At 50.9% G+C, this 25648-nt stretch overlaps 1 protein-coding gene, 1 long non-coding RNA gene and 1 pseudogene across 4 annotated transcripts in view; 1 reads left to right on the top strand and 2 right to left on the bottom strand.

Annotated features, from left to right (window-relative positions):
- Positions 1 to 5771: 5771 nt before the first annotated feature.
- Positions 5772 to 6204, bottom strand: LOC132217655 (uncharacterized). Its single transcript, XR_009448936.1, has 2 exons — positions 6082 to 6204; positions 5772 to 5969 (listed from the first exon to the last, which is right to left on the bottom strand). It is a non-coding gene; the product is annotated as an uncharacterized LOC132217655 (long non-coding RNA).
- Positions 6205 to 6379: 175 nt separating this feature from the next.
- Positions 6380 to 25648, top strand: part of FANCA (FA complementation group A) — a 39599-nt gene continuing 20330 nt past the window's right edge. For all 3 annotated transcript variants that reach the window (XM_059668173.1, XM_059668172.1, XM_059668171.1), the window contains exons 1-21: positions 6380 to 6599; positions 6887 to 6996; positions 7182 to 7266; positions 8661 to 8803; positions 8933 to 9028; positions 9814 to 9887; positions 12438 to 12550; positions 13929 to 14011; positions 14614 to 14647; positions 15128 to 15194; positions 17069 to 17181; positions 18038 to 18114; positions 18311 to 18452; positions 18766 to 18896; positions 19197 to 19307; positions 20211 to 20306; positions 20402 to 20461; positions 21518 to 21606; positions 22301 to 22361; positions 22457 to 22506; positions 25387 to 25463. In XM_059668173.1, coding sequence (XP_059524156.1) covers positions 6380 to 6599; positions 6887 to 6996; positions 7182 to 7266; positions 8661 to 8803; positions 8933 to 9028; positions 9814 to 9887; positions 12438 to 12550; positions 13929 to 14011; positions 14614 to 14647; positions 15128 to 15194; positions 17069 to 17181; positions 18038 to 18114; positions 18311 to 18452; positions 18766 to 18896; positions 19197 to 19307; positions 20211 to 20306; positions 20402 to 20461; positions 21518 to 21606; positions 22301 to 22361; positions 22457 to 22506; positions 25387 to 25463 — 2032 coding nt within the window. The remainder of the gene's footprint in view (positions 6600 to 6886; positions 6997 to 7181; positions 7267 to 8660; positions 8804 to 8932; positions 9029 to 9813; positions 9888 to 12437; positions 12551 to 13928; positions 14012 to 14613; positions 14648 to 15127; positions 15195 to 17068; positions 17182 to 18037; positions 18115 to 18310; positions 18453 to 18765; positions 18897 to 19196; positions 19308 to 20210; positions 20307 to 20401; positions 20462 to 21517; positions 21607 to 22300; positions 22362 to 22456; positions 22507 to 25386; positions 25464 to 25648) is intronic.
- Positions 16676 to 16997, bottom strand: LOC132217654 (small ribosomal subunit protein eS27-like; annotated as a pseudogene).

Here is a 25648-nt window from a genome sequence, read left to right as displayed (position 1 = left end):
CCACTGTCTCCAGGAAAAATAGTCTCAGGTCCCCGGTGGGTGAGCTGCACGCCCTCAAACCGAGACTGTGCCTTCATTCCCTGCCAGCTCACTCACCGCGTGGGAAGAGTGGCACCCAGGCAGCTTTATCCTGGCCAATCCGAGACCTCTGCGGCCAGAGCTGTTTTGTATTTTGTTAATCCTCACCTGAGGATATTCTCCCCCGCACTCCCCCATTGATTCTTAGAGAGAGTGGAAGGGGGGGAGGGATGGGGAAGAGAAACATCGATGTGAGAGACATGTCAATTGGTTGCCTCATGCACGCACCCGAGGGGGCTGGGGATTGAACCTGCAACCCAGGTACGTGAACTTGGCCAGGAATCGAACCCTTGACCCTTCGGTGCATGGGCAGATGCTCTAACCATTGGGAAACCAGCCAGGGCTGCAGCCATAGTTGTACACGGTCAGAGTAACAGCCAAATGCAACTGGAGAATAAATGGCAATAAGGCAGTGAGTCCCAGCCGGGATTCCCTGGGGAGCACACAACATGCAGATTCCTGGAGATTTCTCTCCGAATCGGGGGGAAAGTTTGGGTTCTGAAGTTCCCTGGTTGTTCCGAACAGTCACAGCAGTGCCGTGATTTCATCTCATTTGAAGGAGACTTGGGGTGGGGGGTGGGCTGTTGCCTGGGGCCCTGCTGTCAAATAATGCCATCTGGAGTTTCAATCTTAAAATGAAAAGGAGTTTGATAAAGACAGCCCGTGCCCAAAGTTTCTACATCCAGCAGCTGGTTAACTTTCAGTTCTAAGCGCATGCTGCCAAAATAACCGTGTTAGCACTCGGGAGACGGGCAGGTGGGACCTATGCTACCTCCTGAAAAAGGGTGCAAAGAACCTGGGACTCAGGTAAAGCTTCCTGCCTAATCTCTCCCCCCCACCCCTCTCTCTCTCTCTCTCTCTCTCTCTCTCTCACACACACACACACACACACACACACACACACACACTTGTCAATAGAGGGAAGGAAGAAGTTTCAAGGTCTGCCTTAGGATGGCAACAGTAAGGACCCCTCAGTGCTGCTCGGTGGTTTAAGGAAAGTCCCCCCTGACACCTGTCACACAATGCCAGGTGTGTGTGACCTGGGGCACTGGCCTCCCTGCACTGGGAGCTCATTCCTGATGGGCCCGCTCCACAGGTGGTTTCTGCTTTCGACTCCTTGGGAGTCAAGACTTCCATCTGCATCACCTCTGGTGGAGGGGGCACTCCCGGCCCCACGGCAGGCAGGCCGGGCCACCCTCCCCCCTGGGTGTCTGGAGCACCTTGGACGAGGCACCTGCCACACTGAGTGACTGGACAGAGAAGGTGATTGGAAGCTGGTTGGGTCATAGCAAGGAGTACCTCCCCTTTGGCCCTGGGTTTCGGCACCACACAAAGTGCCTTCCCTGTTCCTCTAAGGCAGAGGTTCTCAACCTTGGCTGCACATTAGAATCACCTGGGAATCTTTTTAAAATCCTGATTTCTGGGCCTCATCCTCCGGAAATTCTGTTTCTGTGTTACTCATGTTGTGGCCCCACCCCATAACAAAGAGAGAATTTCTGGAGGATGAGGCCCAGAAATCAGGATTTTAAAAAGATTCCCAGGTGATTCTAATGTGCAGCCAAGGTTGAGAACCACTGCTCTAAGGGCCTCCTATTTCCCTGGCCACATGGTTTTAGGATCTCATTTGATGAGCAGGGGCTTCATTAAAGACCTGGTGACAAGTCACACCTGGCTGACCCAGAGGCCCTTGAGGTCACCTGTGTAAGGGGTGCAGTACCCTTTCTGATCTGGCATTGATCATTTTTTAGGGATCCCTGTGCATGTTGCAAGACATCAGCTGGTGAGGTTTAGAACACTGGGGTTTTAATAAAAGGTTTTAAAAATTAGTTTTTACTTATCTCTTGGTATCTGAAGGTTCGTCCTCCTGGTTGTGATCAAAAGGAGGAAGCAGAAGCATCAGTCAGCTCCCTAGATGCGCCTGGCAACCCTATATTTCCCTCCTAGGTCACTTACCCACACATCTCCCCCAGAAAGTACCACAGGAGACCGAGAAGTAGTCTGAAGGAGAGAGGGAAGCCGGCATGGCCTAAGGGTGGGGCGGTGAGAGGGATTCCAACCTGGCACACTGGACTCCACTGGAAGAGAAAACCGGTCCGATTGGCCCATGTCTCTGGCCACTAGACATACCCAGGTTCTGGCTGGCTGGTGGGAGCTTTGGGCACAGTGATAAGTTGCTCCCACTAGTCACAAAGTCAAGATAATCCTTTCCGCCTGGCTGGGTCCCAAGCACTGCCCACATTTGTGATTGTTCAGACTGAGGGCTCTGCCATGAGGAACTTGTGTGTGTAAGCTGGCAGTTGTCTGGGCTGCACACCAAGGGGAGTGCCGATGCCAGCTTCTTACCCAGGAGCACGGCATAGGCTCCTGGTAGGGAGGGAAATGGGTTTATTCCTGTCGAAAATGGCACTAGGGTTAAAACATGGGGCTAGTTGCCCACGAAGTATGATCAGAATTAGGGATATGTTAGTTCTTCCATAACTTGAACATGCCCCTTGGATTTTAGAAATAAACAGTGTATTTCCGGCTGTGACTGAGAAGCAGGGTAGAATTGATCGAGGTCAATCATTAACTCAGCTTCGACAGCTTTGGAGCAAGGTCGTTTCTACAGTTACGGGATGCCCTGCAGCCTAAAAATGCGTTCTCCATACTCCATTTCCCGTCCATGAGGAACTCCCAGGGGCCGGACATGACCCTCACAGTGGGCTGTGCCTGCGGACAGAAGAGAAACGTTTAGTGCTTGAAATTGGAGTCACTTTTATCAAGTTATCACATTAGCAGACACAGTCCCCAAATATTCACCTGATGGTGTAGGATGTCCAGTCACACATACTTGCTGAGCCCTGGGCATTGATGTCCTATGCCTGGGAAAGACCAGTGAAAACCCAACCCAACCCCCCCATTCTGAGGGAGGAACAGCACACGGAGTACCTTCCCGAGGGCTGGGGGAGAGCTACAGGTGCTCCATGTGAAGGAACCCACTGGTGGTTTTTCCCATGCTCTGTGTTTGGTGGCTCCTGGATGCCAAAAGGATCAATCGGGCTGGATCCCAGGTGCGTTGTGGACCAGCAGTTACAGGATTCTAGGAGGGGAATGCAGGGCTCCAGCGTGCAAGGTGGCACAGTGAGGGCACTGTGTGTATTGAGACAAAGGTCAGAGTGAGTCAGTACATGGGCAATTGGGTTTAAGATCAAAGACAATTTGAGCCCGTGGACTCCCCTAGATGCAGGCAGACAGCTTCAGCTGTGGAGAGTGGGGTGCCAAGGTTCTCTCTCATCCCCTTGCTGATTCCACTTCAGATCAAAAAAACAGGTCGGCTTCCCCCAAGGGATCCAAGCAGAGTGAGTGGCCAGGCCCCTGTTGCCATGGCTCAGAGGCCCCTGAATGCCCTCTTTGTCTGGCTCCTTACAGCCAGGCATGGTTCAGGGGTCCGGGAGGAAAAGCTGAAATGTGAGAGGCTGAGCTTTTGTGCTTTAGGTTTATTTTGGGATAATGATAAAGGACATGAATCCCAAGGGATGCTAATAAAGCCAGGCCGTGTTCGATGTCTGAATGGGAGCCCAGAACAGCTCCCAGGGAACGTTTCCAGGCGGGTGGAAGAGAAGGTGAGGAGGGAGAGGAGACACAGAGCACCGGACAGGACGGGACACAGGTCCCAGAGCTCGGCCAGGATGACGAGGGGAACCCCCAGACGACCACCACAGACAGGGCGTCCTGTGTGGGCACGAGTGGGAGAGGGGGGCTGCTCGCCCTGGAGTTCCTGATGGGGAGGGAGTGGAGAAAATACGGAGGATACGGTGAAGACATTGGAGGTCATTTACAAAGTCCGAATGTCTGTTTTGAACAGGGAGTGCAGGGTGGCTAAAATGAGTGGTACACTTTCAAGTGTGCAGCCCTACGGCCTCATAGCCTGCAGTCATGCCTGTTCCCATCACAGCCGACATCTCTGTGAAGTTATAGAAGTCACTACCAATCTGTGTTGGCTGATTTGATGTGGTTTGATGTGTGCACACTGGCCCCAGACGCAGTCCCTGTCACTGGTCTTTTGTGGTCTACTTCTTACAAACACACAGGTCCCCTTTGTACACTGAGGGCAGAATGCTCTCCACCCTGTCCTGTGCTCTGGGGTGGGAAGCTTCCATTTGGGGGGACACGTCCAACCCCAAGGGGTGACCCATCTCAGCTCTGTGGCACTTGGGACCCTCCTGGACCTTGACCTGTGTATCTTCATCTGGCCGGTCACCTCTATCGTTTAAAAAATTGGTAAACGTGTTTCCTTGAATTCTGTGAGGTGAGTCACTCTAGCAAAATAATTGAATCCGAGGAAGGGGTCGTGGGACTCCCCAATTTGTTGCCAAATCAGGCAGAAGTTGTGGGTAACCTGGGGACACAAGATTTAGAATTGGCCCTGACCGGTTTGGCTCAGTGGATAGAGCATCGGCCTGCAGACTCAAGGGTCCCAGGTTCGATTCCAGTCAAGGGCATGTACCTTGGTTTCGGGCACATCCCCAGTGGAGAGTGTGCAGGAGGCAGCTGATCGATGTTTCTAACTCTCTTATCCCTCTCCCTTCCTCTCTGTAAAAAATCAATAAAATATATATATTTTTAAAAAAGACTTAGAATTGGCCTCTGAAGTGGGGGCCGTCCTATAGGACTGAGCCCTTAACCAGTGGGATCTGTCTCCGTGTAGACAGTGTTAGAACTGAGTTAAATGGTAGGGCACCCGGCTGGTGTCAGAATTGCTTGTTAAGGGGAAAACCTCCACATATTTGGTGACCACAAGTGGCAGGAGTGAAGTGTTCTGTGTGAAAGTTACGGAGACACGGAAGAAAGACCCACACAAGCGGGAAGAACTGGGGGCTTTCCTACTCAGGACACTGGGCTGGCTTCTGATTCACCTTCAGAAGGGCCAGAGGCCTCGGCCCTTCAACACGCTCTCACCTGTCTTTTCACGTGTGCATAGAACTTACTGGTAAAAATCTGTCGAAACAAATTAAAGAGCCTTTTCCATTTGAGGTGATGAGAAAACCTGTGTCACTACCTGATGGGCCGTCTAGTTTGTTCTGGGCCCGAGTGAGCCAGCCCGCCCAGTGGTGGCTCATCAATGAGGCCCTTGGCCCTTGGTCCAGGGCTGGCTCCCCAGTCCCAGGTGAGGCGTGAATTGGGCTTGGAGGCCTCAACCCTTCTACCCCTAAGCTGCCCTCACTTTAACTTAGAAAATGTTGTGGATGAGATGGTCACAAGAGGCTTGGGGTGGGGTGGGGAGAGTTTATTACATTCATGAGTCTTAGAGCCAATGGGGCAGCACCAGGGTGGCCAGGAGGCAGAGGACAGGAACGAGGGGAAGGTTTAGGTCATTGCCTTTTGGAGTTTCCACGGGAATGGCAAGGCTGGGCAGGGTGAACAGTCAGGATTAGCTAGTTTGAATAATTTCGGGGTCTTTGGGATGTAGCAGCGGTTCCAAGATGCCTGGCACCTGGCCCCGCGATAGGAGGACTGTTGCCTCCTGGGTCTGGGGCCAAGTGGAGCAGGTCTGGCTCTGGACCGGTCAGTTTGCAGATCACAGGCATGCCCACCCGCCCGGCCCTTTGCTGCCTCGAAGAATTGGCGGTCTCTCCCCAGCCAGAAAGGCCTTTTAAGATGTCAAAACATCATACTACAGTATCCAGAAAATAAAACATAAGCATATAAAAATATTAAATGCAAAGCCTGTATTCATGCAGCTAGGAACACGGACGAACTTCAGCTTTGCACAACGTCAACGGGAAAGGCACCAGCCGCCAGACTGCAGTGGGGCTCCGCGCCTGGGGAGGGCGCCCTTCTCTGGAGTCTGACCTGTGCTTGCGGACAGAGGGCGCTGTGCTGTCCACTCCGGAGCCGGGCACGTGTGGCCACTGAAATGTAAAGTCAAGCGACATCAAGCATTTAGTTCCTTGGTGTCACTGGCCGTCTCACTACCGTCTTGGGCGGAGGGACACCAACCACGTCCGTCATTGCAGGTCGTACCCGGCGGCGCTCCGCGGGCTGATTTCTCCATGGTCCGCAGGACGCCGCGCGCGGCTTTTGGGATTTGTGTTTGTCAGGCTGTGTCTTTATGGCCGGCTGTGCGTCCTGTTTGCAGGAACAATGCATTAGGGATGCCGCGGTTTCCTCGTAGGTGATGCCCTGCTCACCGCCAACGCCACGCCCAGCTCCGGCCACCAAGATGGCCGCCACACGAGGCCCCGCCTAAGTGGAGTGTGGCCTGGCAGCCGCCAGCCAATGGTCAGCCATCCAATGGGACGACAGCGCGGGCCGTCAGCCAATGGGAAGGCAGCGCTGGCCGCCAGCCAATGGGGGGGCAGCGCGGGCCTCCAGCCAATGGGAAGGCAGCGCAGGCCTCCAGCCAATGGGAAGGCAGCGCGGGCCGGACGTCTGGAGCTGCTGCGGGCTGCCGGTGCTCACCATGTCGGGTTCCCGCGCGCTGGCCGCCGCCTCAAACCCCGGGTCCGGGGGCCGCAGGAGGACGTGGGCCGAGCTGCTGGGTAAGTGGGTGTGGGGCCGCCCCCCTTCCCGCCCGAGCCTCCGCCGGCCCGACCCGGGGAGGTCAGGGGCCTGCGCGCAGGAGTGGCCTTCGGTCCTCTCCGGTCTGACCGCTGCCCTCTCCGGCCCCTCTGCGTCCTGTCCCCGGGTCGCCGTGGTGGGACAGGCGGCTGTGGGAGGGGGGTACGGGCCCAGGAGCGCCCGTGACCGTGGCCCTTGTTGTCGGTGGGACCCGGGCCTGAGCGGGGTCCCTGACCGGCTCTCCCGTTGTCCGAACCGGGTCCCGCAGCGGGCAGGACCCGGAGGCAGAAGCCCGGCCCTGAGCGCGGCCCGCAGGTGCTGGCGGCCGCCGTGCAGCTGCTGAGGCGCCATGTGGACCTGAGCCAGCTGCTGCTGGAGGTGAGGAGGCCCTCGGTGCTGACGGGGGAGGAGAAGACGGGGGGCGTTTACCTTCTCGGAGGTGAGCTTAGCGATCATGGGGGAGCTTCGCTTCTGCAGACAAAGCCCCGCGCGCAGGGCAGCAGGCGGGCGCTCCGGGACGGGGGTGGCCTGCGCCCGCTGCCAGGCCCTGTGCTGGGTTCCAGGTGGAAGGCCCGGCGCCCGCAGAGCCGCCTCGGAGCCGAGGGACGGACGGGTGGATGGACCGCGGCAGCCCGGGCGCGCTGGTCGGTGAGTCACAGCCCCCTCCGCGGCCCGGCGCCCCGGGAGGCCCCCCGCTGTGTGTTCCCCGGAAGCGGAGGTCCAGACCCACCTCGCCGGGTCGAGTGTTCGTGCCCTGTGTGGGGCGAGTTCTGCGGCTGTTACTTAAAAACGGGGCCTGGGCCCTGGCCGGTTGGCTCAGTGGATAGCGCGTCGGCCTGCGGACTGGAGGGTCAGGGTTCCAGTCCCGACCAGGGCACAGCCGGGGGTGCGGGCTCCATCCCCAGCGCCGAGCGCGCAGGAGGCAGCAGGTCCGTGATTCCCTCTCATCATGGATGCTCCTATCTCTCCCTCTCCCTTCCTCTCTGAAATCAACAAAAATATATTTTAAAAAACCCCCAAACAAACGAACAAAAAAGCAGGGTGTGCCTCACCACGGGCAGAAGCTGGAGGAAGCGCCAGTCCCTGGGAAAGGGGGACAGTGGTGCCCGTTCATGGAGCCATGGGGATTTGCCGGTGGGAAGCCAGGGTTGTTAACTGATGGATTTGTTTTAGATTTCCATTGAAATGACCTGAAACAGCAAGCTCAGTGACGCTTATTGCTTTTCGCTGTCCTGTCGTGTTTGAATTTCACAAGTTACGCATCATCGTTCCAGGGAGCGGAACTCGGCTGCACAGTTTTCTTGTATGGACTTTAGACCAAGGAATGAGAACTTATACAAGAAGCTCTTAGCTTTGACCACAGAAATATAGAGACCCTTAACTCACGAACTTTTTTAGTTTTTTTCCTGCTAAAGATAGTGACTACTACACTGAAACTAATAAATTAGCTATGAAAGTCAAGTCACTTAGAAAACAACGTACTTGTAGGCACCATGTGTTTGCAGACCGCCTGGCCTCTCTCACTGTATTGAGTGCAGACCAGAGGCTGGTGGCTGCCTGGACACCCCGCACCCAGGTTCCCCTTGGCAGCAGCCCCAGGACGGAGCACACCTGAACCGGGGCTGCCCACAGGTGTGAGGCGCAGCCTTGGGAAAGCAGACCCGCTTGCCACCGGACGTCACTGTACCGTTGGCGAGAGCCCATCTGTCTTTGACGTTGAAGTCATTAGAAAAGAGCCTGCTGTGGTTCTCAGTTTATTGTGCTCCTTTGGAAACGTTGATAAAATTCTTAACAGAATGTCTCTGCCAAAACACGAGCATGTATATGCAGCTGCAGGCTCCAGGGGCTGCTCTGCTTGTCCGTGAGCTGCTTCAGTCATGAAATTATCTTCACTCGATACCTTGTGTTTTCCCTGAGATCTGTTCTGACCTTCAAAAGGCTAATTTCTGGGCTGCTGCAGCTTAAAAGAAGGTGTTTTAATCTCTTAAGTCTCCTGTTTTAGATGCTGTAGTGTTTTCTTCCACGTTTTGTGTTTTCTTAAGGCTCTGCTTTGCGGGATCAAGCCTCTCGGCTGGGGGTTCCAGTGGCAGTGCTGTCCAGCCACACGGTGGCCTCCAGCTTTGTGCAGATCTGTGAGGCGCACGCGGAGCCCTCTCGTGGGGTGCTGCTAGACCCAGAGCAAAGAGTAAGGCACGGCACGATGTGGTAACTGTGCTGCTCTTATTTTTTAAGCTATTGGGGAAATGGGATGTTTCTTTAATATTGCTTCAGGTATTTGCCCATTTTTTAAAAAAGGTTTAACCTCTCTTTTCAGAAGAAACTGTCTTCCTTGTTAGAGATCACTGGGCATTTACTGGCACACAGTATGTTCTCCCGTCTCACCTTCTGTCAAGAATTGTGGAAAGTACAGGTAAACCTGAGACTGTAATCCTGACTCCAGGGTTTTTCCAAGCAGTGTCCTGTTGTCTGGGGGGAGCCCACAGGACCCCTACGCTGCTTTTGGAATCTCACCAAGCATCTCAGTTGCAGAGAGTAGGGGAAAGTGTTCAGTAAATGCCGCTGGATGGGAAGGAGGTACCCGCAAACACTGTGCAACTGTTCACGGAGTACAGAGAAGAGGGGCGACTGTATCTGGATGGTTGGCGAAGGCTTCCAAGGAGGGCTGGGAGGTGCAGGAAGTGTAGGAGTGTGGTTTCTGGGAGACTGATGTGATTGGAGCAGGGTGACTGAGGGATGGTGTGTGTCCGTGCTGCAGGAGGGAGGGCCTCACTGGGAGAGGACAGAAGAGAGAGGGGTCCAGATCACAAAGGGCTGTGCTATGTCCAAGAGTGAACTTTATCCTCAAGGCTGTGAGGAGCCACGAAGGATTCTAAAAAGATATTGGCATGTTCCTTTATATTTTGGAATCTTGGGTAGGCCACAGTGGAGAAAGGTCTAGAAGTGGGTCAAGCTAGAGACAGGGCAGGGTCCTATCTGAGCCTGCAGGATGAGTGGTGAGGACGGGCAGGAGGAGGGGAAAGATGGTAGTGGGCGTGTCTGAGGCTTGGTGAGTGTTAAAACTAGTGGATAAAATAGTTTAGGCTATGCTGTTATTCCACTTGGATTTTAAATAGAGTGTGGTGGTTAAGAGCACAGACTGAACATTCTGTATGAAAATGCATCCTGAAGGACTCACAATGCTGTTATTTTTTTCAGGATTCTTTGTTGTTGGAAGCTGTGTGGCAGCTTCAAATACAAAACATTGTGAGCCTCCAGGAGCTACTGGAAAGGTAGTGATAATATAATGTTACCTTAAGACTACGTGATTTACATTGTAACCTAGTCTTGTATGTCTCATGTATCAGAGCCAAAAATTGCCTGGAGAAACTGTTACAGCTGACCTTTGAACAACATGGGTTTGAACTGCGCAGGCCTACTGACACATGATTTTTCCCCAGTACAAGCAGTTGGCCCTCTGTATTCATGGGTTTTGCATCTTCAGATTCAACCAACTGAGAGGTTTAAAACCAGTAATTTTGGTCTGTAGTTGGGAGTCTGCTGGCGCAAAGGGTTAGCTATATGTGTTGTTCTGCCTTTTTACAGACTGGACTTGAGCATCTGCAGATTTTGGTGTTGATGGGGGTCCTGGAACCAGTCCCCTGCACATACTGAGGGGTGACGACTATATTAAACTTGGGGGATCAAGTTATATACAGATTTTTGACCCCTGTTTTGTTCAGGGGTCAACTGTAACTTATGATTTAAAGAGAACTTTTTATTTTAATTGAAGTCTTATCGTGCACAGGCTTGGTAATGTTTTCATTGCAGAAGATATATTATGTGATAAAATATTTTAAAAACTAAAAAGATGTTCAGGTAAACATGGTTAATATATATGCGTGCAAGTGCTTTTATTTCCTCCTGAAATCCCACCAAGTCTCAGAACAGGGATTTTGTAAAAAGGTGCAACCCATGGAGATGGGAGGGTGTGGGAGCGGGCATACTAGTAGCAGAACAGAGTTTGGAAGCAGGAAGCAGATGGAGCAGTGGGAGACGACTGAGCACACTTGAGATGGGCTTGTGCAAACCAGCGGTGTGGAAAGAAGTGGGGACCAGTCCCGTGTCTTCTTTCTCCCCAGAAGACTCAGGATTGGTGGCCCCAGTGCCTCTGGATCTAGGGGAGAGGAAGAGAGACAGTGATTGAAAGCAGGTGCCAGAAGCACTGGGAAGCTCAGGTGGCAGCTTCCTGCTCTAGGCAGCCAGGCAGTTGCTCCTCCCCTAGCCGAGCAGGAGGCTGGGGGTCTGCATGTTTGTTCTCTGCTCAAGAAAAACGGCATCTTGTTTGGGGGATTGCCAAGCAGAGGTGAAAATGCCCTATTAAAACACTGGTGGTGGCACATGTGGGCCACATGTGTATTTTTTTAAAATATATTTTTATTGCCGAAACCGGTTTGGCTCAGTGGATAGAGCGTCAGCCTGCGGACTGAAAGGTCCCAGGTTCGATTCCGGTCAAGGGCCTGTACCTGGGTTGCTGGCACATCCCCAGTAGGAGATGTGCAGGAAGCAGCTGATCGATGTTTCTCTCTCATCGATATTTCTAACTCTCTCTATCTCTCTCCCTTCCTCTCTGTAAAAAATCAATAAAATATATATAAAATATATATATATATATTTTTTATTGATTTCAGAGAGGAAGGGAGAGTGGAGAGATAGAAACATCAATGATGAGAGAATCATAGATCGGCTGCCTCCTGCACGCCCCCTACTGGGGATCGAGCTCACAACCTGGGCATGTGCCCTTGGCCATAATCAAACCCGGGACCCTTTGGTCTGCATGCTGACGTTCTATCCACTAAGCCAAACCAGCTAGGGCCACATCTGGATTTTTAAGTTGGATCTTTTTGTTGTTAATTCTCACCTAAGGATATTTTTCCATTGGTTTTTACAGAGAGTCGAATGGAGGGGGGAGAGACAGAGAGAGAGAGAAACAGTGATTTAAGTTGGAACTTTATACCAAAAACATTGTTGATGAATCAAAGAAGGAAAAAAAAGAAATTATAAAAGGACTGGAGGGAATCCTGGAAGGATGTTTTTGTAATCTTGAAGTGGGGAAGGCCTGACTGCTCTAATTAAAAGTGGACAAAGGATTTCAGTTGCCAGTTCCCCATAGAAGCTATACAGGTGGCCAAGCACATAAACATTGTTGTCAGGGAGATGACATGTGACAGGTGGGCAGGTGAGGGCTCTCCTGTCAGGGCTTTGCAGACCACACGGTTCTCACACAGATTGTGCTGCATGGCCGATCCCTTGGTGACAACCTACAGCCTGTAATTGCTGCTGTCTGTTTTATTTGTATGATTATCTTATTACTGAACTTCCTTCCCCCCTTCCCAACAATAGTAAGCTATTCCAAATAAGTATTAGTAAACTACTTGAAGATTATTATTATTTTTTTTAATATATTTTATTGATTTTTTACAGAGAGGAAGGGAGAGAGATAGAGAGTCAGAAACATCAATGAGAGAGAAACATCGACCAGCTGCCTCCTGCACATCTCCCACTGGAGATGTGCCCGCAACCCAGGTACATGCCCTTGACCGGAATCGAACCTGGGACCCTTGAGTCCGCAGGCTGACGCTCTATCCACTGAGCCAAACCGGTTTCGGCAAGATTATTATTTTTGATGTTAGTAGCAGGTGTCCCTAACTTCTTGGTACAGAAGGCTCAGGTGGTTGCTAGCTTATTCTCAGTGGCCTAAGCTGCTGAGTAAAATGAGTGAGAAGAAAATGGCCTGGTGGCTGTGGAGCAGGGGTTCAGGTATGCTGTCTGCTTGTCCCCAGCCACTCGGACATGCAGGCGGTGGTGGCGTGGCTCTTCAGGAACCTGCGCTGCCTGTGTGAGCAGACAGAAGACACCTGTCAGCACGTCGACACCACCAGGGCTATGCTCTCTGGTAAGTTCATCACAGGCAGGTTCTTGGGGTGGGGGAATTCCTTTAGGTCAGTTTTCTGCTGTGAAGATCTGTGGGATGCAGAAAAGGCCCTTACACCCACGGTGTGGAAATCTAGCATCAAGTCATCTTGGGCCATACCTGTTGCATTTAACTTGAATTGTGTGGCAATTTTGGTAAGTCAGCCTGTTGACCCATGATGTTATGGGGCCTGTAGCTAGTGTGTTAAGTTAAATATTTGTGGATTATGACCTGCTGAATGAGGAGGGACAAGCCCTCACGAGGGGTTGGCAGGGAATCTCCCTCAGCATCCCAGTTGGAGGAGGGCTGTGCTAATTGAGGCTCGGTTTCACCCCCACAGAGAACGTGTTGTAGGAAACAACAGGGTAGGAGCACCGATTACAAGGTGGTTAGGGATGGGGCCACTAACTTTTTGTGGGCTTAATTATAATTTATTTTAAAATGCGCAGGAAAGGCCAAGGGGGAACTTGGGGTGGGAATCCTTATCTAAGTCCAAACGGGCATGAGCTGGTCACCCATGTTTTCCTGGGCATCTCTCCCTTGGAGTGGGCCCTCTCCTGCTGCTCTGGGAGCCAGTAATCTCCGAGGAGTGAAATCTACACACATGATTTCCTACAACTCTCTATGATTCCTGAATCCTTAATCTGGCTCCAGACAGTTTAAGTTTAAATTGAAGATTAGGTAGAAAATCTTTCATTTTAGCCCTCTCGACTCTAACCTTTCCAGAAGATTTGAGTCCCCTTCCTGCCTCATTCTCCAGAATGTAATGCTTCTGGGGTCTTCTGTAAAGGTTCTTGTGTTGGTGTAAGGGATGGGCTGAAAGTCCCCAAGAAACCCTTAGAAGCTACTTTAAGATAAAATCCCTTATAAACTCGATTCATTATAAGTACAGTTGACCCTTGAATAACATGGAGGTTAGGTGCACCAATGCCTCACCCATCCGGAAATCTGAAAACTTAGGTTGGCCCTGTGCATATGTGGGTTCCCAGGCTCGGATTTGATCTGAGGTAGGTTGACTGGATGCTGACTGTATGTTTATTGAAAAAAATTGTGGATAAGTGAACCAGCACAGTGCAAACCTGTGTTGCTCAAGGGTCAGCTGTGTTTTCCTTTTGAACCAAATGGCAAGGAGACGAGTCTAGTTCGGTCAGAGCTTTAGCTTGGGTCTGGTGAATACTGTGTGTGGCGTCTGGTGGGTAGTGACCTGCAGGGCTCCCAGGGCCAGGAGCAAGTGTGTCCTCACAGCTACCTGAGGGTCTGCCCTCCTAGCCCCTGAGGAGGGTGATCTTGTGTGACTCCTGGCCTCCTGGCTGCTCGGGGACTGCAGTGTATGTAAATACTTTGCTTTTGTGGTTTTCAGATTTTGTGCAAATGTTTGTTTTGAGGGGATTTCAGAAAATCTCAGGTCCGAGAAGAAATGTGGAGGCTGAACAGATGCCCCAGGTAGGAGGAAAAACAAAGGTGAAGCATTATCGGATTGTTGAATAAGCCCCCCTACACCTCCACCCACCATGGGCTCCTTCCTTGGACAGCCCTGGACCAGTGGCTGACCTTGCTGTGCTCATGAGTTGCCCCCATACTGTCCCTCCCTCATCCAGTAGGTGTGGGAAGTGGGAACAGGTTGTCATTTCCCCGTGTCTTCTGGTTCCCAAAGTGCTCGGGGGCAAAGGTCTTCATGGCCCGGAATGCAGCCTGTGCTTTCAGAGGAGGGGAGGGGCCACTCTCCCGGCTCCAGTCCAGACAGTGTCAGCAGGACTTTGCACGGACAGCACCTGGGTGGTACAGACGTGGGAATCGGGGCCGGGCCCAGCGGCATGTGACCAGGGCCTGGGCATTCTGGGGCATCACAACAGATACTTCCAGAAAGTCTGCCTTTCACTCTTCTAGTTTCCTCGGTGTTGGGATGATACGTGGACCTAAGAGAAAATCTTAGCAGTGTTCCTCTTTGAAAAGTTAGTTTTGTATTTGACTCCAGAGTGACAACTACCTTTCTTGTGTGGTTCACGGATGTGACTGAGTCACGGTAACTCCGTTTGTGTTCACAGATTGCTGTGGCCGTGTTGCAGAGAATGCTGCTCTGTGAGTGCACTGCTCTGTGCCCCAGACTGTAAAGGACTCAGTTTGTTTACCAGGAATTTTCTCAGTTTCTGCCTTTCGGTTTCAGATATTTTACCTGTTTGTATATATCTCCCTGTGGAGACCTTGTACCAGAAAATCCCTTTTTTGGTTGTACTTTGGTATAAACTTAGCCTTCACTTTTTCTCCTGGCTCAGCTCCTCCAGAGCTGTTGAATGATTATGTGTAAGGGTGAATTTGGGGACGTTTCATTGTCTACTGTACATATTCTGATTGGTTTTAAAGGCTTCACTGAGGCATTTGGAACTCTAAAGGCCTTGTGCCCTCTGGGGGTTTAGGTGGCCTGGGAGGTCTGCAACTTGGCAGTGAGGGGCTCTTACCAAGGATGAAATGCCTGCCTTGTCTAGAAACACTTAGTCGGGTTGTTTTTAATGGACTGTGATGATGTGCTGTCTGTTTTCTGCTCCCATGTTCTGGCATCAGTCGCACTTGAAACCTTGGCCGCTGGCGTGCAGGAGGAGTCCTCAGCGCACAAGGCCGTGAGGTGCTGGTACGTTCCTGGGGGACTCTGGGGGCGGTGCTCACTAGGTTAGAGGCCCCAGGTATTTTAGACACTAAATACCAACAGGTGACTCCATCGTGTCAGTGTCAGGAGAGATGACAGCTGGGAAGCACTGAAACCCCCTGGTGCGCCTGCTTTCTCTGAGATGAGGCAGGAGGCTAGGCACCCCCTCTCTGGGCCCCTCATTCCTCCAGGCCCAGACTCCTGCTGGTTGTGGTGCACCCCTCTTCCCACCAGAGTGACCGGCTCACTGTCGTGCTCTTTCCCTCGTGTGGCCCTCTCGGCCCCCCGCAGGGCTTTCTGGGGCACACAGCTGGCTCCAGCTCCCGCCGAGCCTACAGTAAGCCTGGCTTTGTCGTGCTGGCTTTCTCTCTCTGTGGCGGGAGCTGCACGTAGACATGCTGGCTTGGACATGGGGTGTCTGCATTCACTTCAGAGTCACATGGGCGAGGCTGACCTTGGAAGTTGGCTCTCTCCTGGGAAACCCAGAGAATTTCTCAGCATCGCTCTACGCTAATGCTTTTGCTCTGGTGCTCCACAAATATTCCATGGTCCTCAACTGTGCTGTATAATTCAGTGCTTTATTTAAACAGTGAAAACACTGTTTTGTTCTCTAAATTTTATGCAATTTTGTAGTATGCCTAGATTGCTCAAACTTATGTCCCAGGAATCAAATAATGATCGTCAGTGTGTTTGCTTCTTTTTAAATTAGTTGCCAATACTTACAGTAAAATCAGATATCAGATATTCCCTAACAGTCTGGGTGGCACACTGGGGCCCCTGTGTCCTCCCTCTGCCCGGTGCCCTCGTATTCATGACCCTGGGCAGCACATGTAACTGCTGAACTGCTGGGACACTTGGTTTTCTCTCATGAGGAATCAGTGGGGCTGACCCTGGCGCACGCCCCACTTCAACCCTGGTCACCCTTCATCCCTCCTGCCCTGTCAGTGGTGTCTTGCTCCCTCTGAGGGATGGCTGTTTCTTTCCCTCCTCCTTCCACAGGTCACTGCTGGTTTTAGGGACAGTTGCTGAGTTTGAGCCACCTACATGTGCCAGTCTCTGCGCAAGGCTTGGCACAACCCCGCTGTCTGATTCCCACCTCAGACAGGGATACCGAGGCTTTGTAACCCTGGCAGTTTGCTGGGCCCTAGTCCTCCATCGGGCCCAGGCCCCTGATTTCTGGGCCTTCATCACACACTCCCCATCCTCCACCCCCGGTTCTGTAGGCCCAGCCCTTGCTGATTTCTGTCTGACCTCCTCCCTCTCCTTGGCTTGGCAGAGGTCTTTGTTGCCTGCTTGTGGTTTTCTCTCTCCTTGAAACTATACTTCCCTGGGTTCCATTTTAAGCCAGTGGCATGGTGGCCTGGCAGAGAGAATTTCAAGGTCACAGAAAGGGCAAGCCTGTGAGCCCCTGAGCTGGGAGTGGAGGCCTCAGCGTCCAGGTCCGCTTTGCTTGACAGTATGGTGTCTTTTTATTTTTTTTATTCAAAATGTGTTTATTGGGATGGTTTCCCACTCATCTTGATTTGGGGTGCTTTTAGTGCTGCTTCCTTCTGAAGGAGCATCCTTCTGTAAGCCTTGCTGTTCCTCCTGTTGGCTGAAAGAGGACAGTGGAGCCACCAACACACAAAACCACCGTTTGTGCCTGGCTGAAGAGGGTGGTGATTGCATAGCCTGCTGGGCATGTTGCATCCATGAAGTAGGAGCTGGGGCTCTGCACCAGGTGCTTCTCGTGCCTCCTCTTCTCTTCTGGAGAGGCTGGAGGGGATCCTTGACGAGAGGCATATTGTTGTGGGAGGTTGTCACTGCTGGAAAGCGCGGGCATCTCTCTTCTTGAGATCCTCTTTCTGCTCCATTTGCAGGTTCAGTGGATTCAGTGGACACACATTCCGCAGTATAATTTCGACAGATTCTCCAAAGAGGTTTTCCAGGCACACGCTGACTCAGATACTCACTCACCAGCCGGTGCTGAAAGGTGGGTTCCAGACCCATTTGTTTGGGGACCGTTGCCTCCCTGGACAGGAGCCTGGGCCCCTGTTAATGCTTCAGACACTTGAGATCATGAAGAACGTTTTATCATTAACCATCCTTTCATTTGAAAATAACATTCTCATTAAGAAAATTTACAATTAAAGAAGCATGGAAAGAAAAACTCATCCTTCTCGTCACCAAAGTAGAAGTAGCTTTAACACAAAATCTCGTTTTTTTTCTAAATAGATTTTTGAAGATGCAGTCATACTTTTAAATTTCAAGGTTTTTTCCCCATATGTCATTAACTTAAGTATTTTTTTATGTAGTTCCATGGTTTTCTTAAGTGTTTAATATTCATGTCACCTTTTCCTGATGAGTGTGCTTTGGCTGCTGTCACTACCAGTGACAAGCGTTCACTCTTAGTGATGTGGCCGAATGCACACCCTGCCCTCTGAGCCAGCTCTGTGCTTCGGTGCCTCCCCAGGAGGGTCCGCAGGTGGGATACGGTCGCTCCTGGCAGAGGCTGCTGTCCTGCCCCCGAGGACCTGTGCCAGCCCTTCTCATTTCCACAGCATCCTCATTGATCCCGTGTTGACAGTTAAAGTTTAAAAGCATCCAGACTCAAGTGCAAATGATGGATTAGGAAACAGCAAATATGATATAGGATCACCAGCAGGTATCTGGGCCAAGGAGAGACATTTTATAACCTAGAAATGGTTAACAAGCAGGGAAATGGTGATCTTCACTAATTGAAAAAATGCAAATTAAAACAAGGTAGTTCTTTGACATTGCGGCTTTAAAACCCAGCTTTCTGATGATTGCTGACGTGATGTTTTTGTCTGTTCTTCCTCCTGGTGAAGTCTCTGATGCCGTTCAAATGCAAAGGGACTGGAGCTTCGCCAGGACCCACCCTCTGCTCACCGGCCTGTACCGCAGGGTGAGTCACAGGGCAGGACGAGGGCCATAGAGATGTCCCACGGAGCTCTGGAGTTCCAGCCAGTACTGACCACTGCAGCGAGGAGAGACACAGAAGTGTCCCCTTTCAGCCCTGAGTTGTGCCTACAGGAAGGGGGGGGGGGGTCCACCTCCTGCCCTCGGTGTTCTGCTCTGACAGCCCAGGCATTTTGTTTCAGCTCTTCGTGCTCCTGAGTCCTGAGGAGCTGCTGGGCCACTTACAAGAAGTTCTGGAGACGCATGAGGTGAACTGGCAGCACGTGCTGTCCTGTGTGTCCACAATGGTGATCTGCTTCCCTGGAGCCCAGCGGCTGGTGACCGGTGCGCTTCGGGGGCGTTCTGGGTGTGCGAGTGCGTGTGTCTGTGTGCAATATGCGCAGTATCGTTGGAAAATAGGAGGATCATGGTGTCCATCTCAGCGAGGATGCCCTGAAGGTGCCCTGCATCCTGTGCATCCTGTGCACTGTGCCCTCTCGGGCTCTGCCTGCTGCTCGTCAGCCTTCCGTCGTTGCTGTTTGGGTTCCTCTTGTCAGTTTCCAGTCCCTTGACATTGGCATTGGGCATGCGAGTCGTAGGGGAGCACTCCCTCCCCAGCAGAGCGCACGCGTTTTATTTCTGCGTTCCTCTCGCCTAGGCTGGGCGACCTGCTGGCTGGCCCGTGCGTTTGAGAGTTTCGACCCGGACTGCATGGTCACTGCGTTCCTGCTTGTGCGTCAGGCTGCGCTGGAGGGCCCCGTGCTCCCATCTTACGCAGACTGGTTCCAGGTGTGTTACCTTTGCTGACCTGCTGGTGCTCCCAGTAGGTAGTTGGCAGGTCCCCCAACTTGCCGAGGAGCGTCCTTGTTAGGCAGTAAATTGTGCCTCTGAAGTTCACAAGACACCATGGTTATGTTTCAGCCTACGTTAGCCAACGCTTCACCATGACATCCAGGATTGTATGAACCAGCTGGCTCTGTGGTTTCTCTTTCCAGTAGCAGTTTTCTGTTTTTGAGGCGCTGCATTGACAGGTCCCCGCGTGGACAGTAGGGCACGTGCTGTCCGTGCCTCACACCCACCTCCCTCCAGGCCTCCTTTGGGAGCTCGAGGGGCCACCACTGCGGCAGCAAGAAGGCACTGGTCTTCCTCTTCAAGTTCCTGTCTGACCTCGTGCCCTTTGAGGCCCCCCGGTACCTGCAGGTGAGAAGCCGGCTGCCGGCGCCTTTGCTCACGTCCTCCTCAGTCCAAGGGTGGTCTTCCTCAGCAGGTGCCGGTTAAACACTGCAAACCCAACAGCTAGGTGTAGGCATGCCCTCAGTGAAAGCGTTGGTGATGGTGAAAGGCCAGAAACCACCCGCTGGCCGGTGGCCATGCAGGGAGCTGTCCCAGGTCTTCCTTGGAGCAGCTCAGAGAGCTGAGATGGGGAGAACTGGAGTGTTGCACGACCCATGTTTTATATTCAAGAACGATACGTTTTTATGTTGGAGGAGAAGAACCTGGAAGGACATACCCCAAACTGCCAGGGGTCGTTACCTCTGGGCGTGGGAAACCATAGTTTTTATAACAGGTCTGTATCAATCTCATGATTAAAGTGTTTATTTCTGTAAGCCTTTTATTTAATTAGATAACTATACCCAGCATTTGTTTTGGGAGGTTGGGCACCTAGAAACTCTCACATTTCATAGAATCCAGGTGAGAGAATAGATAGAGGAATAGATTAAGCCGTGTACCCATCACAGGGTGAAGCCCAGAGCATTGCTCATGCCTCCAGGGCCTCCCCTGCCTGTCTGAATGCTTGACCCCTGGCTTTTGAGGTGGAAAGGTGCCTGGTGATTAGAAGCTTGAACACCGGCAGCGGCGGGGGTGCCTTCCATCTGAGGAGAGGTGTGCAGAGAGCCCGGGTCCTCCCGCAGGACTCTGGCCGCCCACTTCTGAAGGCGCACCTTCGGGAGCACGTGGAAACCCTCACCAGGATTCCATTCCATTCCGTCCGTTTCTCCCCCAGCTTCTGCCCTCGTGGGCTTTGGCTAATTCTCTGACTTTCCCGTCCCGAACGTCAGGAACAGCTGGCAAGCTGATGTCCTGTTGTGTCGTCTGCTGCAGGTGCATATTCTCCACCCGCCCCTGGTCCCCAGCAAGTACCGCTCCCTCCTCACAGACTACATCTCGCTGGCCAAGACGCGGCTGGCCGACCTGAAGGCAAGTCCTGGCCTCCCCTCTTCCCTCCTCCCCTCGACCTCCAGCTGCCCACACCTATCTGGTCCTCAGCGTTCTCGCTCCTGTCTTCTCTGCAGGTTTCTGTGGAGAACATGGGGCTCTATGAGGATTTGTCTACAGCCAGGGACGTCACAGAGGTAACTCACCTTGGTGCTGCTGCCTCGGGGTGTTCCCCCCGCCCCCCGTCCCTCCCGTCCCTCCCGTCCTCCCCCCTGCTCACCAAGCACACTCTTGTTTCCTGTGATGGAGGTGAGCCTTTGAGCCTTTTCTGTCTGGGACCTGGGGTGCCTGGTGCAGGTGGACCGTGACGGTTGCCCCAAGTGCTTGTTCTGTCACGTCTCTCTGTTGAGAACAGAAGCAGGAGAGTCACTGTGTGTGGAAAGGTTGTCTTTTAGGAGATCGCCGTCCACGTGGGCTGAGTGGACAAAGTATCTGTGAAACTGCAGGGAGGTGTCATGTTTTTCTAGGAATTACAGACAAAGAGGTTAACTGCATGTATGTAAAACACATGTCAGGTGTCCATGTGGTATGCTTATCTTTTTTAAGACCATTTTACTTAAAAGTTGTGAGTTGCCGGAGAACTGTTACAGATGCTGTTAAAGTGAATATTATGAAATACTTAATTCCTTTTTCTGTTTATGATTTACTGCTGTCCTTTAAGAAAAGTATCAAACTTAATCTCTGCTCCTTCTCACCTGAAAACCTTCAGTTCAGTGGTTCTCAACCTTCTGGCCCTTTAAATACAGTTCCTCATGTTGTGACCCAACCATAAAATTATTTTCGTGGCTACTTCATAACTGTAATGTTGCTGCTGTTATGAATCGTCATGTAAATATCTGACATGCAGGATGGTCTTAGGCGACCCTTGTGAAAGGGTCGTTCGACCGCCAAAGGGGTCACGACCCACAGGTTGAGGACCGCTGGTTTAGTTGGAGCCCTTGACTGTCCTATGGGGGCAGCAGAGAGGAGAGGTAGAAAGGAGACGGGAGGGTGGCAGTGGCTTCCCACAGGGGCCCGGTGTTCTTACCGGCTGCTCATTGGTCTGACTTGCTGAGGGCAGAGAGAAAGCCACTATGCCTTTTTGTGGTTCTGAATTCCCAGTGTGCCACACATCGACTCCGCGTATTTTAGCTCAAATGACAAGCCTTCTCTTAAGTCTCCTGTTCTTTCCCTTCCTCCCTCCACGGAGTCAGCCCCACAGCCAGGCATCCCAGGATGTGGAGAAGGCTCTCCAGGTGTTTGAACACACAGGGAAAATTCCCATTGCCGTCATGGAGGCCAGGTAGGGTCATGCTGGGGTTGTCCCTCATCTGTTCTCAGAGCCATGAGCAGCAGGGAGGGCGTGTTTGTGGGGAGACCCAGGAGTCAATGTAAATGTCCCAGCGATGGTCTTGCAGCTGGCGGGTGCGGGGTCCTTGACGTGACATGCGCTTTCTTTAGAAAAGCACAGGGCACCCCCAAAATAGCCAACAGGTGGGACTGAGTGGAACCCACACTGTTCAGAGGGACGATGGTTTTTATTAATACTTCATTGGTGACCAGTGTGAAGCTAGTATAGGGAGTCAAATACCAAAATTGTGTTGAATTTTATGTGATTCCCCAAACTTGTTAAATTCTGGTTGATACCAGGGTGGGGTAGCTTTGTTAAGGTATTGCTTCTGAAAATGTGGTCCCACTTCTGGGATTTCCAGATAAGCTCCAAGGAGAAAGCCCACACTGAACTTGAAGTGACCCTTGTGGCCTTGGATTGACCCAAATCCATGGTCACGCCAGGGGGGCAGAGTTATCCAGGTTCCCCAGGACACAGGTCACCAGCATGACTACCCTTTGCATGAACTGGGACTTTAAAAATGTGATGGAACGTCATAGCCATGAGAGACGGCCCACCGGGTGCCCCACTGGAAGCTGACGTTTTGTTGTGTTCACTGAGGCGTCCTGACGCTTCTGTTGTCTGAGCCCACTCTTCTGTGTTGCAGCATATTCAGGAGGCCCTACTATGTCTCTCACTTTCTGCCCGCTCTGCTCACGCCTCGAGTGGTCAGTACACATCTTCACGAGCTCAGGACGGAGGTGGCGGAGAGCAAGGCCGTTCCTGTGTGGACCTCACTGGAGTCTCGTGTTTCCTCTCGCAGATCCCGAGTGCCCCTGACTCCCGGGTGGCCTTCATCGAGTCCCTGAAGAGGTGCGCAAGGACAGGCTGTTTCTAGTAGGGCTTTTGACAATGCGGAGAATTCTGGTTCTTCTGTAGAGACGTTTTATCACATGTATGTTTTATTTATAAAATATTGGCTCAAAAGATTTAAAAAAAATTTCTTTGATTCTGAGTATCGCCACTAAGCATCATTTTTCAATGAACGTGTAGGAGATTGATTGGTCTGGGAATTAAGTAGTGTTATTGATACAAAATCACGAAAGGAGGAAAATTAATGCCAGCTTTTTTTGTATTTGCGTGATATAGCTTAATTTTTTGACATTTATTTCTAGTCTTAAAAAATGTTTTGTCAAAGTTAAATATGGTTTAGAAAAAAGAATTATTGTTCTAAAATTTTTAAGAAAAACAGCCACCACTCATCCCTCCCTGCCACTTCTTTCTCTCTGGACGCAACTGTTTTCAACTCTTAGCTGATTTTATTTCTCTCCATATCTAAATAGCATTTTTATTTTGCTGCTTATCACTTTTTCTGTTTCAGGAAATGTCAATTGATAATCCACTGTGGAAGAAAGTCTTCACCTTTCTTCCATCAATACAATTAGCTGTCCTTCAAAAACTCAGTTTTTACTTTCATTTTTGAAGGCTGTCTGTATAAACACTGTTCAGATTTGACCTTAGGAATCTGGTTGTTTTTCTTTTGTTTTCTCTGGAGTTCATATTTGTCTTTTCCCCATTTTCCTTGTACATATCATGAATCACCTGCAGATTCTGCCAGTGACCTAGAGTCCTCTCATTCAGAGTCGAGTGTCCAACAGTTACATCTGGAGACACCTCTTGCAGAGCCTCCCTCCGACCTCCTCCAGTCTGAATTGTTAGCATTAAGAAAGGATGGATGGGAGATTAAAAAAAAAAAAAAAAGTTTGACACCTTACTGAGCCTTCAAGTTCAACAGATAGTTTGGCTGAGTATAGAAATCTAGGCTGGAGCTTGTTTTCCTTTCAGTCTTAGAAAATATTCCTCCATTGACTTTGAGCCTCTTGTGGTTGAGATGTTATAAACTTATGGTTTCTGGTTCTATGCCCTGTGTTTCTCTCTCTGGAGGCCTGTAGTCTTATTTTTCCTCTGTGTTCTGAAACTTTATAGTAATGTGGATTGCTGTGGGTCTGATTTCATTTCTTGACCGGGCAGATGGTGGGCCTTTAAATCTGGAAATCCATGTCCTTCAGTGCTAAGAAATTTTGTCTATTTTAAAACCTTTTGTTATGAGAAATTTAAGACAGAAAACTACAGGTAAGAGTATGTATAACCCAGCTTTCATAGTTATCAACAAATGGCCAGTCTTGTTTCATGTGTAGCCCTCAATTCACCTACTTACCCACCCTTCTGGGTTATTTTGGAGCAAATCCAGACTATTGTTCCACCTTAGCTTATTTCATTACAGGCTTGCTGCCCTCGGCGTGGTTTTTTGGAGCTCTTGATATCAGATATTAGAGTTCTTGGATTTTTTTCTGATGTTTTTTCTCTTCTGACATATTTTACATGTCTGGTGTTTGGGGATTTTTCCCCTCTTCTTTCTTCAGGTTTACCTGCCTGTCCTTTCGTGAGTTTCACTTCTGCCACCAGACGCTCTTTTTATGGCAATCTGTTCTTACTGAACAGCTGCAGTGTTTGCCTTCCCTCTCAGAGTAGTAATGATAGTGGTGCCTGAGGGTTTTAGTGAATTTCTCCATTTTCTTTTGTTTGCATTGATTTCTACTTTTTTTTTTTAATATATATTTTATTGATTTTTTTACAGAGAGGAAGGGAGAGAGAGATAGAGAGTTAGAAACATCGATGAGAGAGAAACATCGATCAGCTGCATCCTGCACATCTCCCACTGGGGATGTGCCCGCAACCCTGGTACATGCCCCTGACCGGAATCGAACCTGGGACCTTTCAGTCCACAGGCCGACGCTCTATCCACTGAGCCAAACCGGTTTTGGCGATTTCTACTTTTTAAAAAGTACTTTTATTGAGTTTTTAGGGAGGAAAGGAGAGGGGTAGATGGAAATATTGATTGGCTACCTCCTGCGTGCCCCCCACTGGGGATCGAGCCCAAAACCTATGCATGTGCCCTGACCAGGAATTGAACCAGTGACCTTTGGTTCCTGGGTCAGTGCTCAACCACCGAGCCACACCAGGCAGGCTGGTTTCTATTTCTTAAGCTAAAAGCTTTCCACTTCCCAATTGGTCGGTGGTCCCCTGGGTTCCTACTTTCCAGGCTGTGTTCCCTGCCTCACTTCAGGTCCCCTGACGGGACCTCACTCTGGAGCTCAGCTGTGTCCTCCTCCTGTTTGTATCATCATGGTTTGCAGCACTGGAAGGTCAGATGCCCTCATGGCTCATGTGGAGGCTTCTTGTCCGGCAGGCCATGCCAATGTCCATGCGTCCCATACCTGAGCTGCCCCTTGTGGCTCCTCTGAGGGTGACTCCATGGCTCCTGTCCCTGGGCTTGTCACTGTGCCCTGAGACAGTGCCAGCCGTGCTTTGTAAACGCCCCTGTCCTTACCACAGGACCTACTCTATAATTTGTATTTTTAATCACATTTGGGTGTTTTTGTTAGTATTAATTAAAGTAGTATAAGTTCCCTTTTAAAATTTGTAAGTTTCTGAAACTTGAATAAGAGAAGTAAAAAACATGTATAATCTCTGTGCCCAGTGAAACCACTGCTGGCAGATGTGAACACACAGCATTGTGCACCAGTGAGGGCGTGACGCAGTGGTTTTTCTGAACGGGTCATAATGTACAGTGCTGTGTAATTACATTTACTCTGTCACATACTTTTGTTTTATTAAAGTTTTTGGAATTGTAAGCTTGAGAATTAGCTTGAGTTACAGTTGACCTGATTTTAATGTTTTGTTCTGATCCAGAGCAGATAAAATCCCCTCGTCTCTGTATTCCACCTACCGCCAAGCCTGCTCTGCTGCTGGAGAGAAGAAACCGACAAGTAAGGGTTCTTGGCCATGAGCTGTGGTAGTGGCGCCTTGGTCAGTGCTGTCTGGTTAGGTCGCGCTGGGTCTGACCAGGGCTCTGGGTTCAGAGACTGCCCACCACTAGCCCCAGTCATGGACCAGGATGTGATGCTGTCAGCTCACAGGCTCTGAGCCTGGAGATGCTGATGTAACTGAAATA

The sequence above is a fragment of the Myotis daubentonii genome, chromosome 15 (assembly GCF_963259705.1).
Source record: "Myotis daubentonii chromosome 15, mMyoDau2.1, whole genome shotgun sequence".
Taxonomy (NCBI): domain Eukaryota; kingdom Metazoa; phylum Chordata; class Mammalia; order Chiroptera; family Vespertilionidae; genus Myotis; species Myotis daubentonii.
The sequence above is the reverse complement of the archived record's forward strand: the minus strand, read 5'-3'. Positions and strand labels throughout refer to the sequence as shown.